A 14668-nucleotide genomic window follows, 5' to 3' on the forward strand; every position below is an offset into this window, starting at 1 on the left:
AAAATCAACTTTTTAACTGATCAAGCAAGTCAATTAAAAAGTCAAAAATTATTTTTCAAAAACTCATCTTTTTCATTCTATTTTGCAACATAATGTATGATTATAACAATTTTTTCTAACATAAGTTAAAATTTAAAAGATACATCTTTTTGTAATTTATTATTAATGTCTACACAATGCATTGTAAAAAATAAAATTTTATTTTATGATAATATCTTCTTTAAAAGAGAAATAAAGAAATATAAATAAAATAACATCTAGTATATTTTTTAAACACCTACGAACATTCAAATTTCAATGTAGATAATAGTCTTGTCATTATTATCACTACAAAATTTAATTATAATAATGTCATCAGCATGTCATATTTGAGGAAAAATATTTCTTAAAAAAGTAAAATCATGTCATATTGAAGGGATTAAATATATTTTAACAAAAAAAACAACACAAACAATTTTAAAGATGATGACAACGATGTTTATTTTAGCTATTGTTATATAGATAGACAGATAGATAGATGGATAATGCATTTTTCTCTTAAAAATAAGATAAGTGCCGTCTAAGAAAAAGATTAAATTTGTTGAAAAAAATCGGAAACGTGAAAATAAGCAAAATTAATGAGTCAATTATAAATTGAAAATGTACTAAATTGAAAAGGATAATAAAAAGGGAATTAATAAAATGATAACAGATAGAAATAAATAAAGAAAAAAAGAATATATGTAGATGATTGTCGAAAATGATTTTTTAGATTAGTACTAGACAAAGTCCTATATAGTAGTATAAAATTTATGAGCAACATTTTTCACCGAGTTGTTTCGGTTCATGTGTAAAGCCTGGTAATGTTGCGATTTAAGATTTGACATTGTGTTAATGGTAATCGAACTCAAACATATCGTTTTATTTGTACTCCCCGGACCCTGCCTCATCGACATTGTTACAATCGACTCCAAAAGCTCATACACTAAAAGTTAATTGTAACAATCTCAATAAGACAGAGAACTACAACTTCATTCTCTCTCGTCCTTCGCCCGTAGCTTCAATTTCTATAATTAAACTACAAATTGGATATCACTCCAAGTAGCTTTTGTGCTGAGAAATAAAAGCACAAAATGAAAGAGGAACATTATCCATCACCAACAGTATTTACTCTTAAAACGCATTATCTAGCTAAACTGAGCAATTTGCTCAAATCATCTGAAAATGTTGTGCAATGATTCTACTGATACATTGATTAGGATAAAACAACTAATATACATCATCTATTCTACATACAACATATTTGAGCACAATTTCAATTTGTTATGTGAGACAGAGAAAAATACCAATCTAACCAATGCTATGTGGGTCCTTTTTGAAATAACATTATCTGAAGATTACAATCCTACAGTCTACACACTAAACCGACATCGGGATACACAAAAGAAAGAATTTCAATAATGTACATCCATGATTGTTGGAGAGTATTATCTTTGTATCTGATCAGGTGTGTGGCTGCTTGTGGCAGACGATGAAGCCGTTCTACCATTCAGCATTCCGTTATCAACAGGTGGACTCACCCCCCATTTGCCTTCTGACTCTGTCGGTTCCACCACTTTAATGGCTCCATCACTCAACCCTACAGCAAACTGAAAGGGTTCTTGCGGGTGGGTAGCTATTACTAGCGGGTGTGTGATTGGGCTTCTGTGATAAGCAAAAGGAAGAGAGATGAGATAAGGAGAACCTAAGTATCTTAGCTTCATAATTTTCTGGTCGGGACTTCAATAGAATCGAAACAGCATTCCATCAGTCAAAATGCTATTCATTATACTAGTCTATAAGGCATAATTATCCGCATGTGCATTTTGTTTAGCATGCATTTTTAATGGTTAGTGACTAGTGAAGTTTACAAATGCAATACAAAGAAATTACAAAAGCCTAGGCGGGACTCAGGAGAAACTTTAGCGGCATTGGGGTAACGTAATGAAGTCGTGATGATTATCACATATAAAGAAATCACATGTTATTCACAAGGACACCTATGAGTCCTTGCATGTAAATGCAATGACACAGAATAGCCGATATCATAGATTAAGAAATGATTGAGCTCACCCATTCAATTGAGCCTGAGAGAGGTAAGCTGAGGGGGCAATGCGGCATCTAAGTTTCAAAGTGTCGGCATCAAAAACTCCAATGTTTCCATCACAAAAAGAAGCATATATAATCAAACTGTTACATGAATACGATGCATAGGATATAGGTGCAGACAGAACGTCCTGAGGAACCCACTGCGATTTAAGAATATAAAGTAAATCAAAACTGACAGTCAAAAATAACCTTCACCAAAATAAACAGAAGTAAATGGTTATACCTGTCTAATGCATTCCATTTTAGAGGCATCATATATTGCTAGCTGGGTTTCATGGCACACCAATAAACGGGTTTGATCAGAGTGAAACTGTACACGGGTATCACCTACGGCTGCCTTCCCAGCCGGAAGTTGTATTGAGACAGATTTTCTCTTCTCCCACGTATCAATGCTCCAAACACACAGCTGTAGAAGCATATTCTCCATTAGAAATAGTGATACTTCAACAATATAAAGCAGAAACCAACAAGTCCAGGATCAAAATCTAAGGATCAACACAACCCTCTTTTACAAGGCTAGCTGCCTCAGTTATGCTTCAATGAATAAAAGAAGCTAGATTTTCCCATTAGCAGCACTTCTTATACGCTTCTGTATAAGAACTCAATGGATAGACAACAATTTCCAGATTAGGACATCAGGAAATGTTCCCAAAACTGCCTTATGCAGAATATGAACTAGACTTTATATTCTTCCGACTAAAGAATCGGGGATAGAAAACAAATTTTTGAGTTGGGATTAGTAAAGGAACTAGAACCTTCAACAATCCAATTTATCCTAGTTACATCTCAAAAGATGTTGACCTAGCTTCTTTTTATTACACATTAAAATTTACAATATCCATCACAAAGACTAACATGAAAATATTTTATAATCTTCCCAACAAAAGGGCATGTAAGCTTACCTGAGCATCAGCTCCTGATGATACTAGGATACCAAGATTTGTTGAAAATGCTAAACCACTTATGCGCTTCACATGACCTTTCAATTTTGATTTCACCTGGAGGGAAGGTTTTAGGGAGAAAATGAGGGATAATACAGGATGGGAGTATGAACTGGAAAAAGTTTTGCACTGGAAGTACTTGCCTCATCCACTCTAACATTGTAAATGTGAATTGTTGAGTCCTCCATTCCAATAGCGATAATGTTGTTGTCTTGGGGATGGAATGCCAAGAATGTGGAGGCAGGAGGAGGAGACATAAATGTTGTCATTACCTAAAAATGCAAAATGGTTTACTTTAGTAACATAATCAAGCAAAAAAAATTTATTAAAAAAAATAACAGAAAACACTTTACAAAATGACATATATACATACTTTATATGTCATCATGTTGAACAATGACACCTTCCCACCAGCAGCAGACATTACATAAGAGTCATTTTTCGAAAGTGCTATACAAGGTACGGCTTCATCAAGATTGACACCTGAGATATCATTGGTCATAAGAAGACCACTGCTCGGTTGCCATTGCTGCGGAACTACACTGGCAGTGGCCTTTTAAAAAAAAACAATTTAGCAACATGTCGTGTGATAATCCAAACTTCAAAAGTTTTTTAAAAACAACAAATTCTGCCACCAATCATTACCTTTCCATTAGGATTTTGCTCATTTCGACTCCACTTCCACAACTTCTGAATACCATTTGAACCAAGACCCAAGACCCCAACACCATTGTTGGTGTAAAGAAGTCGGGCAACCTGGATGCATTCAACAGTCAGACAACTAGTAAAAATTCTGTGAGATAATGTATGGTTTGAAGGGTAGGGTAAAACAACCAACCTTGCTGAAACTGTCCATACTTTCTGGTAAAGTCATTAGCCTACATTGCACAGGCTCCACAATCTCTGCCAACTGCCAAGGTTTGATTTTAGTATCAGTTGCCTCTTCTGTCATCCTAGGCTTTTCCATGTTTCCATTCTGGAAAAAACACTAATCAACAAAGTGATACATAGAAATCGTATAGAAGGTAGGGAGGAGCTTCTTGTGCAAGTATAATTTTTACAATTATTTTGTCTACATTCAAGAACACAAATATGATCCATGTCACATCAAAACCCTGACTCCTGATTGACAAAGGCATGCAACAAGACAAAAAGTGCATAAAATGGAGGTATTAACATATTTCGGAAGCCAAAGGGTGATCAGCATGATTTTTTATTCACTTCAAACTCCTTGACATTATCTGATATTAGTAACTACGATGAACCCAAACAAGCACATTGATATTCAGTTGTTTCTCCTCTGGGAAAGTTTAACGGTAACAACCTCAAAACACTTCAAATAGGTTAAAAATATGCCATTAAGACAAAGTTCCATTGGTTTATATAATACAGATCATAGAAAGTCACCTTAATAGCTGCAGCTTCGATAGGTGTCTTCAGTGCTTCAAATGGAGGGTCTTCCACAGTCCTCAGTGACCGGAGCCCGGATGCAGTTGCAAGTATTTTGATTCCATTATCTACAGTTGAAACAGCAAGAAGGTTCCCTTCCTTGTTGAATCTCAACCGTGGAAGACTCTGAAAAGCATTTCACAACATGACGTAAGCAACCAGCCCTAGTTATTTTAAACTTTGTAATTCATTAATAGAGTGACGAGGGGTGATTTCCCATGCTACTATGAGACAACTCTAAATACACTAACCGGAAGCCCTCCCTCAGCGTCTGTTTGAGTGAGCATAGTAACATTATCCATGTCCCAAAACTTTATGTGATGATCTTCCCCAGCAGCTAGAAAATGGTTTTGTGTTGTGTCAAATTGCACAACACCATGGGACTTCCTCCTAAATCCAACATATGTCCTTTTTATTGCCCCTTCACTCTCATTCCACTCGACCAAGAAAGAATCTCCCTCTTTACTTGTTCCACATGAAAATAATCTGCAATACAAAAGGCCAAATAAACTTGGAAACTCGTGCAATTTTCACAATAAGTCTTGAATCTCAAGCATAAGAGTTCCTACCTACTACCATCAGCACTATAAAGCATTGTTGTACACCACTGTCCAGGAGCATCATAGTCAACTTTAGAGCCTGAATTATCATACAGCCAAGCCTTAATCTTCCCATCAGATGCAGTTGAAAAAATGAACTGAGAAGAAAACAAGCAAATAATCATGTTACAGAAAGTAGGATAGAACTTATCAACACAATTAATCAGCAATCACATCAGTTTCTAAATTCGAGAAAAAATAATAAAAGTACATTATAATCTAAAAGAGTAATTGATGTTTTGATCAGCATGTCTATTCTCAGACAACATATCACTAATTAGGGAAACTGGCTAGATACCTGAATATTTTCCTTATGATGAGGGCATATAGAGTATACAGGTGCTTCATGTCCTTCAAGATTAAATAACTTTCTTCCCGATAAGTCCCATACCTGTTGCATGACAAGCATTAATTGAGGGTGCAGAATTCACAGACACAATCATCAGAAAGCCAATTCTTTCATTAGAGAGAAACATATTTGGTTCTTACCTTAATCAGCTTGTCATCTCCACAAGTTAAAACACAAAGTTGTTTGTTTGGATAAGCAAAAGCGAGATCATTCACCCCGCCTATATGGGCATCAATCTGGAGGTAGAAGGAAATTTTAATCAAGAACAAACTTCAGCATTTTGCTAAAAACAAACAGAATAATACTCACTCACCTCCAAATGTTGTCGTAGGTCATTAGCTCCAGAATATGCATACAAATGGATCAAGTGCTTACTGAATGCAGCTCCTGCACCAGACAATAACATACATCTTTGATACAGTGTAAAAACAATAACAAAACAACGATGGAAAAACCTTACGGACTTACCCACATAATTTCCATCTGGACTCCATGCTACACGACTAACCGACACGTCTTTGCCAAAGGTGGCCTGTAAAAAAACTCCATTGTTAGACTCCACAACCGTGCTTGTTCAACTACAGGAGCACACGATCATGATTCATGAGACTACTCAACAATAAGATGACCAGCTTACACGTTCCGCCTTCCCCCAATCACTAGTGCCAACTCAAGAAAATAATTAACCAAAAGCTCAGTGTTTACAAAAAGTGGGCATACATATGAAAAAAAAATCTCAAGGTAGAACCCACATGAAAAGGAAAAAGAATGCACATATTGATAAGCGGATACTGAACTAGATAAATTACAACAAGTTGATATATTAACCTGGAATTGTATAGAACATGACAACATGTCCCAAACTTTGAATGGCTTTGAGAGCAACCTCTCGCGTGATGCAACCGCCCAAAGCGTAATCTCCCCGATAGATGAACCGACTAGTTCAAACAAACAAGCTCACATAAGACGTCTGATAAAGTAAACGTGTACATTTACAGTTAGAACTATTATATAGCCGTCATACCAAGCAGCAATGTCAGATGAGAGGGATGAAAATCCATGCTTGTGACAACAGAGCCTTGGTGCAGAGTGAATGCCACGTTTCTTGGGAGGTCATCCAACGACCAAGAAGGTTGCTGACGGGGTGTTGGATAAGTAACCTAAAAGTAAAGCCATTCGTAAAATACAGTAAGAAACGTACGACACTAATATAGCCAAAATCTGAACCATGAACAACAAAAACATATGCCCTTGCAGTTACCTCCTCAACAGATTGTGCTGGACGAAGCCGTTTCATCAGCTGTTCATGATCAGGATTCTGATAATCAACCATTCCTAGTGTTGCAGGTGGTGTTCTGGGCCTTTTAAGCATTGGGGCTACAGTAAAGAAAGAGAACATCACAGAAGAGGGAGAGTTAACGCAACAATAGTAAAAAGACTTACCCCAAGAGATAACCACCCTACAAACAAGACTACAGAGTGTCTTTCCTTGCAGCTATGAACTATCTCTATGCATACTGAATGATAAAGAATAAGAATGAACACGTAGAAGATATGGGAGAATACTTGCCATTTGAAAGATAAAGAGTCAGAAATTTCCACCTAACACCACCGCCAAAATACAACAGTACTAACTCAGAAAAAACCTTAAGCAGATGTTCTCTGCTTCTGATGGAATAGAAGAACTCTAAAATTGATGTATCGAACAAAAATTCAAGAAGTGGGACACCTCTCAAACATATTCCAAGTCTCCATTACAAATCCAAATTCAATGTAAAGACAGGTAAATGCCAACCTTGATTTGGGGGGACAGGAATGGACGATGCAGTCACAACTGCTGCTTGGACAGAAGAAGAAGCAGCAGCATTAGCCATCCAACCAGCCAAAGCATTAGCACTAACAGCAGCTGCTGCTGTAGGTGGAAACGGCTGGAAGGAGTAATTATAAACAATATGATCAGTGAAATCATAAACATTTTGGCCATGTTTAACATATTCTGAGAAAATAAATAAAGCAAAAGATAGTGGTAACATACTCCATGAGCTCCTAGCTGTGTGTAAGCAGCAGGCTTTGCAACAGCAGCCACAGGAAGAGTTACAGGTGCAGAAGCAACAGCACCATTTGGAGTAGTGCATGTGTGATCCGTAAACAATGTCTTAATATCAGGATTTGGCCTAGGATTCTTACAAAGCTGATGTTGCCAATTCAAACTGCACAAATAAGACACTTAGCCAATCAGTCATCAAATACAAAACTCTTTTACAGTACTAATCCAGACATGCATGAAAAGGATAAGACTTGCAACTAAAACCAAATTCCTATGGCCAAACAGATTAATTTGTTCTACAGATGATACGCTTAGGTAGAACACCAAAGGAAAAAGAGAAATTCTTTTAAATTTTTTATTTAACAGCAAAATCAGAATTAATAATACACTACATATTATATGAAATATAATTTTCAATTAGCAATCGTCAAGCACTACAGCTAAAAATAATCATAATTTAATGAATTTCTAGCCCTTTCTTAGTTGAAATGTTCAAACTAAAACAATTCAGCAATTGCATCAGCTAAAAGGTCACAGATTGACTCAAACATGTTATCCACGAAGTCAAAATCAGTTTATTCTAAGTAACAAGTAAAAGGCAGCCAAATCCAGAAAATGAGGCACCATAACCATTGTCATATGTTCAAAAACACCAACTATTTAGAAAATTAATCAGACATGTCTATAGTCTTCATACTTCATTACCCTCATCTTTCCTTGCATTTTTCCCCTGTGCTTCATTATAGTGCAGCAACAAAAACAAAACTCATTCTCTTAACTAATTAATTTAGAAAAGAAAATAACATGTATCAAATTGTCATCACCTAACATCCACCTTCTTCGAAAATGTTAAGAGGTTGAGACCTATAGAAATTCTCAAGTGGAAAGCCAAATCAAAAATTCAAAATTGAAATGACGTAATCATAATAAACCTAAAAACCACTCAATTACAAACAATCTCCTACAAGAAGATTGCCTAGTATTTTACCTTTGATTGATTAATGTACGCAGTCTTGAGGACCTCAAAGTCGGGAACACCAACTTATCACGGAAAAGTGGATTTGCTTCTATCAGTTTTTTAAGTTCTATTAACATTATGTTACGAGCTGTTTTGGTGTCACCATACTTGGAAAGCTGCTCATTTTCCCTGAAGCACCCAAAAAAAGCCATCATTGCCAAACGTTATCCAAGCAATCAAGCCAAATTCATAAAAGGTCAGGCACAACATTGAGGCAGCTCAGGGAAAAACAATATAAGCTAATCATTGAAAATTTGAAAGAAATTCCAAAGGCCTAGATATGACCAGAGACCAGAAACTGTCCTGCATGATAACCTCCCAAGAAATACACATGACGGCGCAAGAAAACAGAAAACATTTGTATTTGCTCAACATATGAAGTATAAAATAACTCAAAGCACGCAATGTTGTACAAACAATTTACATATCCAGAGAAAACAAATTATGTCCTTAACATACCATACAACTATATCAACACCACTTACTCTATTGTAGCTAAGAAACTCTTAGGTATACTGAGATTTTTTGTGCCCAAGTGATGCGGCAATTCCAACAAGAAAAAGAATGTAACCTTTTGGTCTATCCTTGTAACAATGCCACATCATCAAGGAGCACTACTAAGCCTTAGGTCCGCCTAATAAGTCCTACATAAATATTGGCAAAGGGCGAGGATAGGGGAGCCATACATCCAGCTATAAACACATTGTCTACTGCTTAGGAACTCTCAATAGTCTAGGAGCCTAAAAGGGAAATGTTTACAAATTCATTTGTTATTTGCACACAAGTTTCAATAACACATGATCCAAATCCATTATCATTTCTCTTTTTATCCTATCACCTAATTTACTAAACCCCATGCAAACTAAGTATCAAACTAGGTTACAATGTTCCACCATATGAAGCAGTGAAGGATAAACAATGCATAAGCTCGGTAAAAACATACCTGAAATTAGTAAGAGTTAAAAGCTGTGTAATTTCCTTATAGAGCTCTTCATTGAAAGTCGAAAATACTTTCAAGTCACCAACAAGTATCTCAACCGCCTTAGATTTATCTTGCCTAAAAAATCAAGAACCAAATAGAACAACAAATTGAATTGCAATTCTGACAATAAAAATGCAACTTTTAAGACTCGACAATACAAAATCATACCGGTCAAGCGCTTCAAGATACTTTTGCTTCCTAATTTCAAAGAATATCTTCATAGAGTATCGGTTATCATCCACTTTGGTAAACCCTGATAAATATTTCTCAACCTCTTCCCATTCCCCTGCTTGTACCTTCTCCTCAAAGTACTTCATGTTGAAAAAAAACCCTGATTCTTGTTCAAGCCTATCCCAATAACATAAAATTATCGGTAATTAATCAATAAACAAAAATAAAATTACTATATGCACTTCCAATCCTTTCATAACAAGCACAAATCAATTGCATACAACATGCAAACTTTGAATTTTAACGGTTCTGTAATAATCAAAATAACACCTGAAACTTGTCCAATTGTATATTTATATCCCAACAAATAACAACAACAACAACAACAACAACAATAATAATTACTCCATTATAATAATAACCAATCATTTCCAATTCATAATCCTAATAAAAAATTCATACAAAAAACCCCAATGGCTTCATAACTTCCCCCAAAAAAAGAATACAACGAATTAAATTCAAGTTAATCTTAGCTGCATCAAATCTGCACCAAAATGCTATACAGCAAGTAAGCAACCAAAAATGTTATGTATTTTTGTTTTTATTCATTATTGATTACACTTTTTAATAAATATAAATATAAAAAATTAAAATTTAGCACAGAATAAAATTTATAGAAGTTTAAGAAAAGAGTTTACCCAAAAGATTTTTTTTGACCAATTAAAAAAACATTTAAAAAAACTGTTATTATTAATTTAATTAATTATTTTCTTCTTGCGTGAAAAATTCTCCACGGTCTTATTTTTAATCAGCAGAGACTGGGAGAGAAAAAATAAAGGTAAATTTCAAAAAAATTTAAAAAAAATCCTTTTTCTTTTCTGAAAACAGAGTATTTAGCAAACGTACCTGTGAACAGACTCCTTAAATTTCTCCTCTTCGAGGAATTGGAGTATAAGAAACACCAACTCCCTGCTTAAAGACGACATCGTTTCCCCAAAAAAATCCAGAAATTCAAACAGTAATTCACACAAATCACCTCAAATTTCCAGATCAAATTCCAGAATCGTCCTCAAATTTCACCTCTTAGGATCAGAAACCCAGACAAAAAAAACCCAAGAGAGAGAAACGAAACTGAAATTTCTCTCTTCACACCTAAAGTCAAGCACAGAAGAGAGATAAAGTATGCAGAAATCACTAGCATTTAAAGCAAAAAAATTTCTAGGGTTTTCTTCAATCAATTTATGCTTAAAAATGGTAAGAAATGAAAAGAGGAAAGAGAGTTTCGGCAGGCTCAAACTTTGAGGATTTCTAGGGTTTCAACTTTCAAAGCTTGGTTTTATTCAAACAAAAACAAAACTTTCAAAGCTTGGTAAGAAAAAGAAAATAATATATATATATATATATATATATATATATATATATATATATATATTAAGTATATCTCGTTTCTCTCAATTAACATCATTTATTTTTTTTTGCAAAATTAAGTTTATAAAAAAATTTAAAAAAATAAGATAAATTAACAAATAAATAGTTTAAATGAAGAAATTTAAATTTATAAATAAATTTTAAAAAAAAAACAAAAGAGCAAATTATTGTAAAATAAATGTGACAGATCAAAATAAAAATAGAGTAATCGAAAAGATAGAGCCATAAAGATAGGGAGAATAGTAAATTTAATAAATAAAAGAAAATTAATTAATATATTTAAAGAGAGAAAGTAAGATAAAAGTGGTGGGTGTTCTACGTGAGGAGGAAAGAGAAAAAAGCTAGTACAGCTATATTAGGTGTGTTTTTCTTGCAGATTGATAACTTATACTGCTTATATGATAAGTTGGTTGTTCCACTTATATGATAAGTTGATAAGTAATGTTAGAAAGTTATGCTTGCGTGTTATGTTAAAAAAAAAGTATACCGGATTCCAAACCACTAACTTAAATTGAGTTGAATATTCCTACTTGAAGTCCAATTTTGATTCTTATGTATCGCGATATTTTGGTTTTTCAATTTATCTTGTATATCTCGTACTTTGTATTTGGGGCATATTTTTTTTCTTTTCATTTTATATAAAACTAATATACAAACTTGCGTATTACACGAAATTTGTTGGTATAGAAATACTTTAAATAAAAATTTTAAAGATTGATGAAATTGCATATTATAGTGAATATGGCTTGAATGCCACACAATCACATTTTAACCTACAAGACTATAAAAATAATTTCATTTGATAAAGTTCTATAAAATAGTAATTTGCATTTTTTCTATTCTTATATAGTATTTTATGATTGTAAAATTTGATCTAATATGATTTTTTTGGAAAATTTACCTTTAATACTTAAATCATAACTAATGCGAAACTCTATAGAATTACCATATGGAAATTTCAATTTTTTTATAGTATTGCATGATTACTCTATTACTTGGAAAATATTATGTGATATAAGTTTTTGGTTTTTCTATGTGGTAGATAAATGATTTTTTAATTTGCATAGTGATTCTAAGTTTTTAACTTTTCTATTTGGTAAACAAATGTTTTTGTTAGAATTTACGTTAAAGACTTTTTCATAATAGTTTTTGTTAGAATTTATATTAAAGACTATTTTAGGGCACGTTTTTCAAATTTTTGTTTGAAATGAGTATTTGATTCAACAAATAACTTAATCTTATTTCTATAACATGAAAAAGTTCAAAATAAAAGGTCCTCATGCAAATTACAAAAATATTTACCACGTAAAAGCGTCAAAAATTCAGTACCACATGAAATTTCCCTTATTATTTTCTATTGTTTTTAGTCTTAATATTTGTATTTTTATATCTTGTCTTATTTTGATTTTTGACATGTTTATGGAGTGTTTAAATTTTCTATTTTTATTTGCAGATCTTCTGGAGTTAAATATTTCATAAACCATAACCTTCTTATCAACTTATACAAATATATATATATATATATATATATATATATATATATATATATATATATATATATATATATTACTCAAAATAACTTGTTTTGCCAAATGGTTGCAGATTAAGTTGTTGATTAAAACTGTTAGCTGGTTTGACTAACTGAAAATATAAGTTGAAAGTCAGTTTTTAAATTAGATATTAACATTGCTGTTATGAAGATATTTAATAATAGTTGGTTGCTTATTTATAAAAAAAGATGCTAAAGTTAAAAGTTATTTATTAAATATTATTTTCTTAACATAACGCGCAAATAAAAAAAATCAATTAAAAACTCTACGATATAATGAATTTATTTTTGTTATCGTGAGATGAGAAGTAATATAACTCGTGGGAAAACTGGAAACAGTTGCTACTACTACATGTTTATAGTGTACTACGTATACACGGTATGATTCAATGGACACGGCCATGCTTCACCTAATCAATTTAATCTACTCCCTCTGTGCTGCTGATAGGATTGAAACAAATAGAAAATGGGTATTTTTCTAAGTAAAAAGGTGGATAATGATAATAAATGAAGAAAAAGAATAAATTGTGTGGATGAAATAAAAAAATAATTAAAATGAATGGATAAAATTAAAAGAAAGTGGTGGGTCATTGTCCAAATTTAAAAATAATGCAAATTAAGTGGAATGGACTAAAATGGAAAATAATGCAAATTAAATGGACCGGAGGAAGTATACTTCTATGATTTTAATTATCCATTTTAAGTCCTTTTATATTTATTTGATTTTTTATTTTGTTTTAATTTATTTCTACATACTTTATGTTTCTTTCACTTTGCATTATGGATTATTTAATATATGTTAAATTGTCCCATTTATTTTACCTTGCTTTTTGTATTTAAAATTAATTTATTATTTTCTTTTAATTTTAGCTATATATTTATACTTTTTTTTAATTTGATTCATATAATTCAACTTTTTTTCATATATTACTAAAAATATATATTTTTTAAAATAATTTTATTTTTTCTTTGATGTTAATATAAATTGACGGAATCATGATTCTTTTCTATTTTGGTTTTGTTTGATATATTTCCAAGAGTGGAATACAATTATTGGTTGCATAATGGCATTGGCTAGACTAAGGTTAATGTTAATTGGATTTGCCATCCGACATAAATTAATGTTATTTATGTGTGGATCATTTTTGAGTTATTCTTTCTATTTGTTACTGATTAAAAGTAATAATCGAGTTAAGGGGTTTGAATTACATTTCTTGTAGATATAATAAACTCCCTCTTTCTCAATAACTTTATTTTATTTATTTCAGCATGTTTGCTAAGACAATTATTAAAACATTAAAATCTATGATTGTTTAAAACTAAAAATTATAAAAAGTTGATATTAATAATTCTTGCGTTGAAACAAATCAAATAAAATTCCACTTGACTATGTTTTAATTTATAGATTAAAAATAAAATAAAAATCAAGAGTGAATAAGAGTGAACTGTAAATAGTGTCAAAAAAATCAAATGAAACAAATAAAAATCAAGAGTGAATTGTTCAATGCTCAATCTTTAGCTAGTTGGGCGATGAAAAACTTTGTGCAGTTAAAGATACATGGAAACATTGGATCTTTTTGTGATAGTTATTCCATACATGAGATTTATATGGAGACCTTCTCGATGAACCAGCGGGTCAAATGGCATCCTATAGTTTGGAGTAGTATCTCTATCCCGAAAACAAGGTTTTGTTGTTGGCTCTTGGCGCTAGGTAAACTCAAGACAAAGGACCGTCTCCATTTGATTGGTGCTTTGGACGATGATTTATGCCCTTTGTGCTCAGCCAGCAAGGAGATCGACCATTCAGCACTTGTTCTTCGACTGCCCTTTTAGCATTGGATGTCTTGAGGGCCTCGATGCTTGGACTGGGGGTCAGGTTTAAGAACTTTGGAGTCATGGACTTTCGCAAGTTTAAGCATAATAAATTTCAGCAAAAAGTGGTTTGCGCAGTTTATGCATCCACGGTTTATGCTATATGGCAAGCTAGGAACGATGCGGTTCGGAACAA

General features: G+C 32.8%; 1 protein-coding gene across 2 annotated transcripts; it reads right to left on the reverse strand.

Moving 5' to 3' along the window:
• Positions 1-1206: 1206 nt before the first annotated feature.
• LOC130817562 (topless-related protein 3) lies at positions 1207-11051 on the reverse strand. Of its 2 annotated transcripts, XM_057683330.1 has the most exons (24): positions 10590-11051; positions 9681-9860; positions 9474-9587; positions 8501-8659; positions 7501-7675; positions 7261-7393; positions 6727-6842; positions 6490-6625; positions 6294-6403; positions 5934-5997; positions 5779-5852; positions 5606-5701; positions 5415-5507; positions 5087-5214; positions 4769-5003; positions 4476-4643; positions 3907-4044; positions 3714-3824; positions 3442-3621; positions 3212-3340; positions 3030-3125; positions 2351-2533; positions 2092-2267; positions 1207-1683 (listed from the first exon to the last, which is right to left on the reverse strand). In XM_057683330.1, exons 1-24 carry the CDS (start codon positions 10667-10669, stop codon positions 1467-1469), a joined length of 3291 nt encoding a protein of 1096 aa, XP_057539313.1. In that variant the 5' UTR covers positions 10670-11051; the 3' UTR covers positions 1207-1466. The 2 variants fall into 2 exon arrangements, with proteins under 2 accessions (XP_057539313.1, XP_057539312.1); XM_057683329.1 differs by having other exon boundaries at positions 5779-5997; positions 10590-11044.
• Positions 11052-14668: the final 3617 nt, after the last annotated feature.

Source organism: Amaranthus tricolor, chromosome 7, assembly GCF_026212465.1.
Source record: "Amaranthus tricolor cultivar Red isolate AtriRed21 chromosome 7, ASM2621246v1, whole genome shotgun sequence".
NCBI classification, from domain to species: Eukaryota; Viridiplantae; Streptophyta; class Magnoliopsida; order Caryophyllales; family Amaranthaceae; genus Amaranthus; species Amaranthus tricolor.